This window comes from Sphaerodactylus townsendi, linkage group LG05 (assembly GCF_021028975.2).
Source record: "Sphaerodactylus townsendi isolate TG3544 linkage group LG05, MPM_Stown_v2.3, whole genome shotgun sequence".
NCBI lineage: Eukaryota > Metazoa > Chordata > Lepidosauria > Squamata > Sphaerodactylidae > Sphaerodactylus > Sphaerodactylus townsendi.
The window spans coordinates 43525362-43538799 of NC_059429.1; the positions used below are offsets into that span (position 1 = coordinate 43525362).

The 13438-nt window shown below is 42.5% G+C and overlaps 2 protein-coding genes across 7 annotated transcripts in view; one reads left to right on the forward strand and one right to left on the reverse strand.

The window, feature by feature from the left end:
• The window catches only part of RPAP2 (RNA polymerase II associated protein 2), a 56438-nt gene extending 54983 nt beyond the window's left edge, over positions 1–1455 (reverse strand). For 2 of the 3 annotated variants that reach the window (XM_048496429.1, XM_048496428.1), the window contains exons 1-2: positions 1218–1455; positions 162–207 (exon numbers count right to left, since the gene is read on the reverse strand). In XM_048496429.1, the coding sequence (XP_048352386.1) occupies positions 162–207; positions 1218–1278 (107 nt within the window). In that variant the 5' untranslated portion in view covers positions 1279–1455. Of the gene's footprint in view, positions 1–81; positions 208–1217 lie in introns of those variants that run through there. The other variant, XM_048496430.1, reaches the window with a different exon arrangement.
• GLMN (glomulin, FKBP associated protein) overlaps positions 1394–13438 on the forward strand; it is a 29830-nt gene continuing 17785 nt past the window's right edge. For 2 of the 4 annotated variants that reach the window (XM_048496423.1, XM_048496427.1), the window contains exons 1-9: positions 1394–1626; positions 2912–2972; positions 4198–4323; positions 5705–5824; positions 6900–7008; positions 10210–10453; positions 11565–11667; positions 12035–12222; positions 12567–12620. In XM_048496423.1, the coding sequence (XP_048352380.1) occupies positions 2934–2972; positions 4198–4323; positions 5705–5824; positions 6900–7008; positions 10210–10453; positions 11565–11667; positions 12035–12222; positions 12567–12620 (983 nt within the window). In that variant the 5' untranslated portion in view covers positions 1394–1626; positions 2912–2933. The remainder of the gene's footprint in view (positions 1627–2911; positions 2973–4197; positions 4324–5704; positions 5825–6899; positions 7009–10209; positions 10454–11564; positions 11668–12034; positions 12223–12566; positions 12621–13438) is intronic. The other 2 variants (XM_048496424.1, XM_048496426.1) reach the window with 2 other exon arrangements.

Genomic DNA, 13438 nt, shown 5'->3' on the forward strand with positions numbered 1-13438 from the left:
TTTTATCTCTCCTTGACATACTATCACAACATCTGCAGGCCTATCACTATTGGTTAAAAAATGTAGATGTAAAAAAATTACCTCAAAGGAGACCTTTGGAATCATCTCCTAATAGACTTCCCTTTCAAAAGAGTACTGAATTGCATGTAAATTTTCTATACCTTTGAGCAGCATCTTCATTCTTCAAAGTCTTGGTCTGTTTATTTCCTGTTTTTTTTAAAAAAAGCATAAAGGACAACATGTAACCGAATGTGTAACTCCATATAAGGCACAGATTATATAAGCGTATCCTGCACCTTTACTTGCAGAATAACTTCGATAACCATCTTCTCCCAAGAAGTGCTTTAAGAACATTTTGTGATACTGGTACTGGCATCTCTAACAATCCTCTAAGAAGATGCTGTTATTCAGATAATTAAGATATTTAGGAATAGAAGATTAGACTGTACATGTGCCTAGGAATGAAGTGTCAAATACTGAAGCATGTTTTATCAACTAGTTTACACAAGGCAAGGTAAACGTCTGTGTAGGTATGACTGGCTGATGGCTATCAAGTTTCATACAGAACTTGCATCAGCTATGCACACACCTAACTTGCCCATCGTTCCTACAAAACAAGGCTCCAGGCACAGCATGGCACAGTCCTGTTGGTCAGGAGATACATATCGTAAACAAATAAATATGCACAGTTCAGATTAGCACGTTAAGAACTTTCCCCCCATCCAACCGGTTCAATCATTCCTGAAATACAAGTTTTACATTCCTATGTGCATGAACACTATGGGCAGCTAAGACAGGTTAGCAAAAAATATGTCCATAAAGAGATTGTGCCTAGTCTAGATACAGAGCGCTACTCTGGCCACTGACAAAGTCAACAAGATTGAAAAACCCAAATGGACCAATTCACTGCCTTTATTACTTGGTTGCTCCTGTGAAAACAGTAACAGCAACACCCTAAGCAACACAAATGTAATGGGAGCTATGAAAGCTGGGTTGTCCCTGTAACATTCAGTTCCGAGCAAAGATGCTCAAGATGCTGTTATTCAGATAATTAAGATATTTAGGAATAGAAGATTAAACAGCACCTGGGAAATCTGAAGGCTCCAGAAACCAGGGCTTCAAACCGACCCACGCTGCTTTACATTGAACCACACACCCTTTGGGGTATACGATAAACAAGAAAGGGAAAAGGAAAGAAAGATTCCGGCCATCCTTACCAGCGCGTCTGCGGTGACTTCGGCCCTTCGAGGCGCTCCCCGGCTTCTCTTCCGCCATCATTGCCAGGAGCCTTTTCCCCTCTGACCTTTCACCGCCATGGCGCTGCTTGCAAGAAGGCGGAGCGCAGGAAGCCGGCCGTGTTATGGGATCCGTCGCCAATGCTGAGCCCGGCTAGAGTTGAAGCATTTCCTGCGGTGAACAGCCCTGAGAGGCGCCCCCGAAAGGGTCTGCGACTCTACTGATACACGCCGCGCGGGGACAGAGGCGGCTTTTTTTGTGCGTGGTGACTCTGCAGCTGACCATATTCTGAAGAAAGCGATTTTGCAGCTGGTTTCCGCCTCTGCTGAGTCGGAAGTGAGATCTTGCCCATGAGATCTTGCACACAGTGGAATTTCCTCGCGTGCAAACGTGCGTCGGGTTTATACTTTATTTGCAGGAACTCTTTAGCACGCGAGCTGATTTCAGAACTGCCGGCTGAGTTTTTGTTGGAACAAGGGACGGAAGAAACACAAACGGGAGTCTGTTGTGGCACCTTATAATATAAACGAACAAAGTTGTGCTGCAGCATAAACTTTTGTGTGTGGATTAGAGACCATCTCTCTGTTAAGTCTGATTTGTCTGTGTTTGTTGATTCTCTCACGCAAACATCAACAACTTTGTGCAAACAGTAGAAAGGCATCGTTGGCACATTTTGGCATATATTAAATTAAATTGGGTGATATAAAAATGGTGGAGCCCCACATGGCACAGTTGAGGTTATTAGATCTTCTAATATTATTACCAGAATGTATAGGGGGACAAGCTCTGACTTGGATGGCCTAGGCTAGACCTTATAAGCTGATCAGGCTCATAAGGTTAGTGCTTGGATGGGAGACCACCAAGGAATAAAGCAATAGCAACCCACCTCTGTTAGTCTCTTGCCTTGAAAATCCTGCTGGGTCACCATGAGCTGGCTGGGACTTGACAGCACTTTATACACCTACAGATGGGGACAAAGTTGACATCTAGATCTGTTTAAAGGGTTTGGTTCCTGGGACTGTTCCTCTTTTTGGTGATCCATGGTGTTGGTGAGAAGCTGTTTTAAGTTGGGGGCACCCTAAAAACAAGGAAAAGCCTGTCATCTAAAGCCCTTGAAAGGGAACTGCCATTAAATAGGAGAGGTTGTGAGTCATAGACAATGTGCTGATGTGATTTAAGTTGTGAAAAGTAGGCTGTGAGAAGTTTGAGTCTTTTGGACTCATGTTGCTATGATTATTGTGGCTGCGCTGAGCCTAATCATTATAGTTGTATGGAATAACTTATTGAAGTCCATATGTTTGAGCCTATAGCTATTGGCTAGGTGAATTTTCTGCACACACAGGATTCCTTTAAAATATATATATGTTGCTTAGAAGGCATTTGCAGAGGTCTGGGAAAAGCCAGATTCTATGTGTGACAGCAGATGCATAAGCCACACAAGGGGTGGTGTTTGTAGCCCCCAGGTTACTGCCAATTAAAGAAAAAACTATTGAGCTGAAATCTGATAATGCTGTGGTCAAACCATTATGATCTTAATCTGTCAGGGTACTCTGCGAGACTCTTTGATTGTGTTAAGTTTATTATTGGTGTTAAGAATCTTTAGCTTGAGCATTTGGTAAATGAATGATAGAATGCAGTATTTTTCATTCAGATATGTTCTTTTAACTTATGCCAGAGCTCTTGAAGATCAGAAAATAATGGCAGAAGAAGAATTTCAAGACATAATACAAAGATGTGTAAGTACCTGCCTGTTAAATTCCACTATACCATGGAAGGAGCTTTTATAGAGATCAGTACAGTAGAAGAAGTCTGATCTTCATTTCCTGTCCTTTTCTAATTTGAGACTGAGCTATACCCCCTCGCATGGAATGGGGTATAGCTCAGTGGGTGAGTCTCTGCTTTGCATGCAGAGGGCCCCAGGTTCAATCCCCAGTTGAACAGGCATTGGTGGAGCTAGGGGACACTGCGCCCAGGGCACATGCGCCCCCTGCGCCCCTGCTGCAGTGCCACCTGTCCCCACTCCTGCCCCAGTACGCCCTGCATGCCCCCTCCATGGCCTGGCCACGCCTCCACTGCTGCTCCGCCCAGGGTGTTGCACCCCCCCGTCCCGTTGGCACTACGCCACTGTGAACAGGTTTCTCCAGTTGAACAGTCCTGCCAGAAGGCAATCTGAGAGACTTCTGCCTGAGATCCAAAGCAAAGTGATGAACTAATGATCTGACTCTGTATAGGGCAGCTTCATGTATGTTCATGTATTGTTTTGTATTTGAAACAATACTGAGGCAGATAACATGTGTCTGGAGTTTATGTCATGTCTCTCTTCATGTGTCCCTACTTGTCCTCTGCAATCCACAGAAGCAAACTTGCTGGTGGTCCCTGGCCTCTCAATGATGCAGCTGGCCCCTACTTGGGCCAGGGCTTTTACTGCCCTGGCCCCTGCCTGGTGGAATGCCTCCAGCCATCAGGGCCCTGCAGGACCTTGGACAGTTCTGCAGGGCATGCAAAACAGAGCTGTTCCACCAGGCTCTGGGGTGGGGGGAGGGAGGCGGTCCCTGATTGCCTCCCACGTCACCCCCAACTATAATCTTATTTGGTCCCCTCCCAGTGGGTTAGAGGTCTCTGCGGGTTGTCATCTAATGTTAATGTTAGGTTTTCCTCTGGTTCATTGATGTTGTATTTTATCTTGTTTTAACTGTTAGTTTATGACTTTTTAATTGCTTTATCGTTGTACACCATCCAGAGCCCTTTGGGGGTGGGTGGTATAGTAAATCAAATAATAAAATACATAAATAAGTAAATAAATAAATAAATAAATAAATAAATAAATAAATTAAATAAATAAAATGTCTATGTACAACTAAAGAATCACCTTAATTTTGAGATGAAATTGCCATGTGTAAAGCTCTGTGTGTCTAATTGATTTTATAAATTATAATGAAAACATGTACATTCTCACTTTAGCAAAATCTGGATGAGGAGGACTTTAAAGGAGAGGATTTTGACCTCTTCCAAGCTGCGGGGGAAAAGTGCTTGAAAGAGGGGCATATAACTGAAGTATTAGAAACATTTCAAAATGAGAAAAACAAGGTGAGTCAAAACTACATACTCAGCTACCTGTACCAAAGCCAAAAGATAATGGCTAAAGCTATAAGAATTGAAAACTTGACTGCATGATGGACAAGTATCTCATGTTATGGAAAGAGAATGCTGGCAGAGTTATGAATGGACTTTTATATTACAATAAGGGCTTAGAAATCATTAAAGTACATCATGTATGTTTTTAATAAAACAGCTATTACTTGGGTTATATTTTTATACCAACTATATGTACTTCTAAGCTGGTGATTTGGAATATGTCAAACTGTAGACTGGTTGCAGCTATTTCCTGAAATGGAAATGTTATCCAAGGCAGAGAGTTAAAATATGCAAAATTCACGTGAACCACCTGCACTTGGAGAATCAATAACGAGCTTCAGCTTCAGGCTATAATGCTGAAGTACTGAACTTAGGTCTCATTGAATTGGTAGACTGTGTCTAGACTGTTAAGGCAGGACTCTGCTGAATACTTTTCCACATGGAAAAGTTCCCTCTGCAACTAAAATGTCAGGACTAGTCTAGATCCCTTTTCCCTGACACACTATTTTTTTATGTAGGTGAAATGTTTTTGTATGGAGGGTCATTGAATCATTACAGCCCTGACCTGAAGTGTGACACGTTAGATTCTAGATACAGGCTTCCCATCTATTGAGAACTAGGCAAGATATTATGTAGCTAGTGTGTTGTAGTGACTTAGAGTATTGGATTAGAAATGGAGACACTGGTTTTACTTGCCCCTCTGCCATGAAGCTTATCTTGGACCAGTCGGCCTTGATTAACCTAATCCACCTCACAGGGTGTTAGGAAGATAAAATGGAGAAGGGGTAAAACTTATTCGTTATGCAGAGAACTTTGAAGAAAGGGTAGGACAGGAATGCAGTAAACAAACAATTTAGCAGTTAGATTCAAGAGCAGGAGCCCTCTAGAGTCAACAAGAGTTTTAGCTTCCAAGAGTCAAAGTTCATCAGTCTCCTTCCTTCATTTGACAAAGGAAGATTTGGCTCTTGAAAGTTTATACCCCCAAAATCTTGTTGGTCTTTAAGGTGCTACTGGACTCGAATTTAACTGTTTTACTCGAATTTAACTGTTTTACAGTCTACCAATTCAATGAGACCTGTTTTACGGAGCCCTTCGGGGATCGGGCGGTATATAAATTTAAGAAATAAATAAATAAATAAAAAATAAATTACTGCAGACCAACATGGCTACCCTCTGAAACTATTTAGCAGTCGCACTGATGCTTGGGATATAATACCAAAACAGTCCCCACTAGAATACTTCAAAAATTCAATGCTGCACTCAGCTCTGTTTGTTCTTCTAATGTGTGAATATTTTGATTTCTATAAAGTAGAATTTGAAATTTTTTGTATAGGTTGTTATCAAAAGCATGGGCTGGAATCTTGTGGGTCCTGTGATCAGATGTATGCATGAATATAAAGAAAATGACATTGAGAGAGATCGCTGTAAGAAAATATTAGATAAGTTGGTGGAGGTGAGTCATAATGTCTACTCCATCCCATATGAGGTATAGTGATAAAGGATGTCCTTTGGCTTTGCCCTTGAGTGATAGCAAAGGTGGCAGACATCTGGGGGGGATTTAGATAGTATTTTTAATTTTTTTTTTAGATATATAGGGTTTTGTGGGATAGGTGGAATTGTTTGAGGATAGGGAGAATAATTATGCTACAACATGTATACCTGGGGACTGAGCTGGGAAGCAAGTTATGAAAAGAGAAAGGCATGGGACTGGATGGATAGGGCTTGTCTTTGAAAATCTGTTGTCTAGTGTTCCAGACTGTAATCAAATTAAGAATGCTTGTCCACATGGAAAGTTCCCAGCATTCAGTAACCTAGCATATTAAGGAGATAAATTTAGCACATCCCACTCTTTAATCTAGTTTACTGCATGCCAGGAGTTTTTAACATGATGGAATTCTAAAACATATAACCCTTTGGCCTAAATTGGAGGTGGCAAAGTCCAGAATTCTGTTTTACATCATGTATTGAATGTCATAAGCCAAAAGCTTTACATCATGTATTGAATGTCATATAAGCCAAAAGCATTTCAACGATACTGACTACTTCTAAGAAAGAAAGGATTCTGAAGGCTGCTTCACTGGTTTGTATCTCTTCTTTCTGGAGATTAATTGAAGCCCTAGCCTTGCCTAAGCATTTCCCAGTAGCAGAACATATTTAAACTGGGGTAGAGGAGGATTTGATAGCCAGGTTTATACAATAGGGAGGGATGTTTTCAGGATGATATATATTGTTCAAGGGATAATAATCTAGAAAGTTGGTTTTGTGCAAACTAGATTTTTGGTAGAGAAATCTTTACATTCATACAGCTGTGAAGCATCATAGGCTTGAGTGAATAAGAGATGTTTGTAAATGCTTGTAAGATGGAAAACATCTTGCACCTGAAACACCTCCAAAGTGGCAGCATTATCATGCAAAATATACTGATCTGTCATGTTTACCATCTTATAGATGGTAGTGGTGATTATAATAGGGTGTTGGAAATAAACATTTCAAGCTTATTGTACTAACTTTTCTCCCATTTGTTGCAGTTGTGCAATCCAAAAGAGCTTGTTCTGGGTTTTCTGGAGCAAATTGAACAAACTTCTAAGGATCAAATGTCCCAAACAGTCTTGGTTTTGCTTAAACCTCTGCAGGAGGGTAAGCAGCTTTTTATTTTCTGAACACTAAAACAAAATAACTTGACTGACTATGTCATTTGAAGTGTTTTGAAGCACGAAGTCTGAAAAACTCCTTCCACACATTAACTGATGTACTGTAATATTCTTAGAAAATATCTGAAGAGTTATGGTTATAATTGTCTAAGAATGCTTATTTACTGTTTGTGTTTAGAGTTCAAAGAGCTTTCTAAATATTCCCATCACACTCTGTGAGTGGAGACATGGTTCCTGTTCTGTTTATGAGAAAGCAGAATGTCATCCCAAACACAACCTACAGTGGTGGGATACAAATAGCAGTGAAACTAACGCCGTTTCTGCACAGATCAAAAAAGCCGGTAAACTGCAGGGAAAACAGTGTTATGGGTGGGGAGTTCGCATGGCCACCGCTGCAGAAACGACACTGCAGCAATGCAGCAACGCTCTAGCAGCCCCACAATGGTGAATTTGAAAATCGCTCAACGAGCAAGTCTTTTCAACAACGGCGCTCCGCAGCTGGTGTCATGCAAAGTGCTCGCCAGGAATCAGTGCCACAGAGCCCGCCACCCACAATGGTGGCCCACACTGGCCAATCCTGGCACCGAATACCCGTGATGTCTACCCTGGGGAAAAAATAATGCCGTTTGCAAAGTGCAGTCGTACGAAGCGCTGCCGTTCAGCTGATGCGCTACCTGTCCACAGAGCACCCGTTCATGTAAATGCTCCGTTGCTGCAGCATTGCCAATAACACCAACGGCACAACGCTATAATTGGCTATGCAGAAATGGCCTAACTTTCACATTCGGGCAGATCATTCCTGAGGGGGACAAGCCAAAAAAAGAGAAAACACTCACTTACTGCGCTGAAAGGTCCCTGCAGCTGATAGAAGTCTACATCAGTGAAAGGGGACATTCCCATTGGGCTGAAAGGCCTTAGGAAGCCGACTAAATCATCTCCACGTCCTAGTATGTTCCCATCAGTGCTGGTGGCAGCTCCTGCACTAAAGGAGCACTGGCGCAGTGGCAGTATTTGTGGCTGGGCGACGCAGGGCTGCACAGCACCCCAGGACCAATGTAAGTGCCCCTGTACTGATGTACATGCCACTTATGCTGCTTGGGGTACATTTATGCTAGTGATGGGGTCATGCCAATTCCAAAGCCCTTTTGTCCCCCCTCCCCCGTCAGGTTTGAAACTGAGGGGATTTTCAGATGCAGTTTCTGGTAGGGTGTATAGCTGCTTGCTGTTAAAAGAAAAAGAAATCAAAAATCCCAGTGAGCACACCCAGCCCATAGTAATGTTTTAGGGCCTTTCCCCACTTACCTTAAGCCCTGCGCTACTTGAGGAGAGTAGCGCGGGGCATAGGGGGGATCGAAGAGTGTGGGGAAAGGCCCTCAGATTGCAGACTCGGAGTTAATTTTGCAAACAGGCACTAATAAATTGAAACAAGACATGGCAGCAATCCTAAGCAGGTTAACTTGGAAGTACATCACATTTCACTCAGTGTTGTTTGGACTATAGCCATTGGTAGATAGCCAGGTAGTTGGTAGTAGTTGGGTAATTTGCTAGACAATGAAGGTGGTGGTCAGCCAGTATCCAATAGGGTTGCACATGCCTTTCAAAGGTCAGGTTTGTAGTTTGTGGGCGTTAGTAGATCCTCTATTATGAACACATATGTGGCATTCCTAACTCAGAGTGCCTTTTAACACATTCGCTTTTCTAAGGTTGCTTTCTGTCTGTGGGAATCCTCCCCAAGGAATGTTCACATGGCCCAACTCTGTCGTTAGGCATCAGGCAACGTCTGTCCTGTTTGCAGTCTTTCTGGCCGTTTCCGCACGGCCATGCTGGGGGTTGAGTCGGTGTACATGACGCCGACCCAACCCCCCCGGGACCGTTCACACGAACAGTTCCGGAAACTACCAGGAAGACAGCGCTGCGCTGCACCGTCGCCTGATTGACTTACCTTCCTTGCGATCGTCCGGCGCGTCGCCGAGGCCAGGGCACACGCCCGCCTACCCTGCGCGACCGCTCTGGAGTCGCAGGGCAGGGGGGCGTGTCCCCAGGCCTTGGCGACATGCCGGACGGTCGCAGGGAAGGTAAGTCGATTGGGAAAGGGGGGAGCGATGGCGCCTTCCAACCGCTGCCATTCGCACGGCAGCGGTTGGAAGCCGCTGTTTCCCAAACATTTTTGCCGTCCCCAGGACGCTGTATTTGGCCCGTGCGGCAAGGGCCTCTGTTTGTGTGTGTGTGTTTTAACTTCAGAAACAATCTCTTGAGTTTTTATCTTAGATTGCCTTGTGAAATATTGTTTAACAATTATTCCTTTCTGTTTTATTTCTATTTCACTGCCCATTCCCTGCTCTCCTTCCCTCTTTTGACTGCCCTCATGCTTTCTTGCTTCCCAAACTACCTTCCATTGTTAAGTGCCATGGTGGGTTGCTGTTTTGCCCCCCAAAAGTTATTTTCTCCTAGGCAATGTCTTCCTATGCACAAACGTCACTCTCCTGTCTTTTTTAATGTGGGTAACCTCCCCCCAATTAAAAAAAGTTTTCAGATTTGTCTGCAAACCTTGGCTTTTTTTCAGGTATGTAGAAATATAGACCCTAGTTCTAGGTGGCCCCATTCTGCAGATTTTTTTGTTTCATGTACTGGAGTCTGCCTGGAGAAACTGATATGAATTTGTGAGGATAGAACTATATATTATGTGTAATTGTTTGATTGTTCTTTTAACACAATGCAATCACTAATTTAAAGGGGGAGACTAAGGTGGGTAGAAAGGGGATGTTTAGCTCATTATTCCATTACTATTTTTTCCCACTGAAAGCTACCACCTTTTATTCCTGCTTGGAAATACTTACAGATATTAGTGCATTTTCCCCAGCAGGTAAAAGCACCATTGTAGTGATGATTTTTAGCAGGAAAATGTGGGCAGTGGGAAGAATTACACTCCTCTTCCCACTCTCCCTTTTCTAGATTGCAGCTGAAGGGACTATGATTTTAGAAGGCAATTTATCTTCAGAAAAAGATCACTGAATTATACATAATTCTACTTTAAGGCATTAACTTTTACTATACTAAGTTCAGTTGAAGTAGACCCAGTAACCCAAAACCTCCTTTGTTCTTGGTTCAACAGGCCTAAAATTCATAATGATTAGAATCAGTTGGTTAAAATGTAGATTTGTTACATATGTGGATCTTTTTATCCTAGTGCTTCTGAAACTTCCCAGAAATAAAGCATATTCATTCGGGTTGTCACTGTCCACCATTTTGAACCAGCTGTCTCTTATGCCAGTACCTTACACAGCACAACAGCTACAAGAAGATATTCATGGCCTCTGTCACTGTTGCAGTGCTTTAACAGATTTTGTTAATCCTTTCGTGGATGAAGTTGTTAAGCACGTGGAGAGCTCAGATGGAGAGTGTGAAGATCTGAAGGAGGAACTGTTAAGCTTGTGAGTATCTCTCTTTAAGTAAAAGCAGCTATGGAGAGAGGCTTACTAAAGCCAACACTGTCCTTTCAACAGCACCAGAGAATCTCTGCCAAACAACTGCTAAGTAGCAGGACAAGGAGAATTTGCAAGAAAAGTGACAGTTGGAAGTGAGTGCGTAACTGCTTCCCCTACTCTACCACTTTTGGTCACTGCTTCTGTGTTCTATCCACTAATTTTCTGTGGCAAAGTTCCTCTCACCCTGCCACTTTCCAGTTGTTCACCCCTGGCACCAATATCTACCATGAAGCGTGTTGTTTTGGACTAGAAAATATATGCATGCCTGGCTTTTGCAGAGTTTAGCTGTAGTAGTTATCAAAACCCTTGCCAGGTGCATGGTGGGGGAATTTTGTCTTTGTTTGGAATCTGGCAAAATCAACAAGCAAATTTTCAGAACCCTTTCAGTTGGCCAGCTTTGGGAGTCTGTTTAAAAAACCCCAACCATATTTATGGCCTGAAGGAATGAATGTAAAACATAAATATTTTGCTGGGATGAGGAAGAAGAAGAGGAGTTTGGATTTATATCCCCCCTTTCTCTCCTGCAGGAGACTCAAAGGGGCTTACAATCTCCTTGCCCTTCCCCCCCTCACAACAAACACCCTGTGAGGTGGGTGGGGCTGAGAGAGCTCCGAGAAGCTGTGACTAGCCCAAGGTCACCCAGCTGGCGTGAGTGGGAGTGTACAGGCTAATCTGAATTCCCCAGATAAGCCTCCACAGCTCAGGCGGCAGAGCTGGGAATCAAACCCGGTTCCTCCAGATTAGATACATGAGCTCTTAACCTCCTACGCCACTGTTGCTCCTGCTTATAGTCTCATTTCCAACCTCAAGATGCAAGCAAATAGCTTTTGTCTTGAGACGGTTTTTCAGACATGTTATCACAATGAGAAGCAGAATTTTTGGTTCCTAGCAACACTGCCATTTTCTAGATTCTTGAGATGTTTTCTTCCCTTCTTCCAGTCATGTGGTATAATAATTATTTTTTGCATACATTGGTAAGTCTGTTTGATCTTGCATTGCACATTTTTGGTGTTTTCTGGAACTTGTCTATGATCTGCTTAACTACTTTGCTTTTCAGTTGCCTGAAGAGCTTGAAATACCCCTTGCTCATGGCAGAGTTTGAACTATTATCTGAGGACACAGTCAAGCATCCTTTAAGGCAGTTTGCTGCAGATATATTAGTAAGTGAGGCTTGAGTTGGAGCGTTTTCCCCCAGTTGTAAACATAATTTTATTATTTTGACTTCCTGTCCTGATTTAGCAAGATTTATGTATGTTTATTTACAATTAGGCCTTTTGCTGGCCAGTGGGTTTTTCTCATATTTTTTTTGTTGGTGACTGTGCCATAAAATGCTTCTTTGGAGGTGACACGCAGTGCTGTACCCAGCTGCCATGAATCTAACCCCCCCCCCTTTGGATCAGGCTGCCTGTCCTTTACAATTTATAAAACGTTCGGAGTATTTGATGAAATGTTTATCCTTAGATGTGAAAAAATATTATTTGTTATATGGCATTATGTGAAGTGCCAAACTTTCTTATTGTTTACCAGGGCATTTTGCTGGACATTAGAGAATTGATTCCCAAAGTATTCCCTCAGCATGGATGCAGAAATCAAACCTGGGATAATGAGGAATTAGTGGAAGTAGAACGAGAGCAGTCATCAGATTCTGAGGCATGCCTGTCTTATATCATCTTTGTTCTGGACTTTGGAATGAACTATTTTCCAGCAGTTTTCCAGTAAGTATTACATTATCGTTTAATTATTGCACACTTGTAATTTTTCACTTACTTGGTTATTAGTGGCATGTAAGAATAACCTCCAGGAAGGGAAATGTTTCTGCAGCTATTTGTTTGTTTGTGGGAAAGGAGATGGGCACTAGAATAATCAGGTTTGTGCAGGTTGACTGTTAAATACAATCATATATAAGCTCTGGGCCATGTGTTGGGGAATATTACTTATTACACATTGCGACTTTCAGTGAAAACGGTGTCCTATAAAAAACTGATGTTTTTTTTAAAAAATCTTCAGAATAGATTGTGTGAGGCATCAGTTATAGCGGTGTGTGACTCTTTCATTGCAGCCCCGCATATATTCTGCAGTGCAACATGGTGCACGTTCATGTTCTGCTAGAAAGGTAGGGGTCTCAACTGTATTTATTTCAATTTTTTTACCCTTCCTCTTCCTAAGGTAATATTTTCAGACATATACAATAAAAGAGACTGACAGCTTATAATCCAAGCTTTTTTGATTGGATCTTAACAAATGTGGTGGGAGGTCTGCTTTGCAGAAGGAGGTCCTTCCTCTGCCTCCTTAATGCAGCCTATGTAGCCCCCTACCCCAAAATACACAGTGGGTTGGGAGTGTAGCTGGTAGGGGAGCCAATGCTATTTGGGTAGCCTCACTTACAGAAGCAAAAGTGCATCTACTCATGCTAGGATCCCTTTGGATCCATACCATGATTTTATGTTTATGTGTCTCATTTGCTTTTTGACATGGTATAGTATCTGAAACAGTGAAAAGCTGGCTCTGCTGAAAGCAAAGCACAAATAGGTTCCAGAGGAACTGGGAAATGCATTTCACCTGTAGTTATGTTCTTTAAGAGTCAAACTAGATGTGATTGGAGCATTTCTTTTCTCTCTTGTTCCCATGTAAAGTGTGTGATATACGTTGGAGAGCATTTTCAGTTTTTAAATGCAAACAGAACATGAGGACACTAAGCACTGCCCTGTGTCTTACCTTTCTGTATTGCTGTGCTTTAAAAATATTTCCAGTACTGGAAATGAGTCAGGCTGGGAGACAGATGTTTAAACAAGTGGGATGCAATAAAGGGAAAAGGTGGCAGGGTTTAGTCCTCCGTGTGTGTGTTCCATTTACTGTTGAAAGTAAACTCCTTTCCTTCCTTCCCACCCGGATCCTTCCTACACATTTACAAAAAGAGTTTGGCCATGCCAG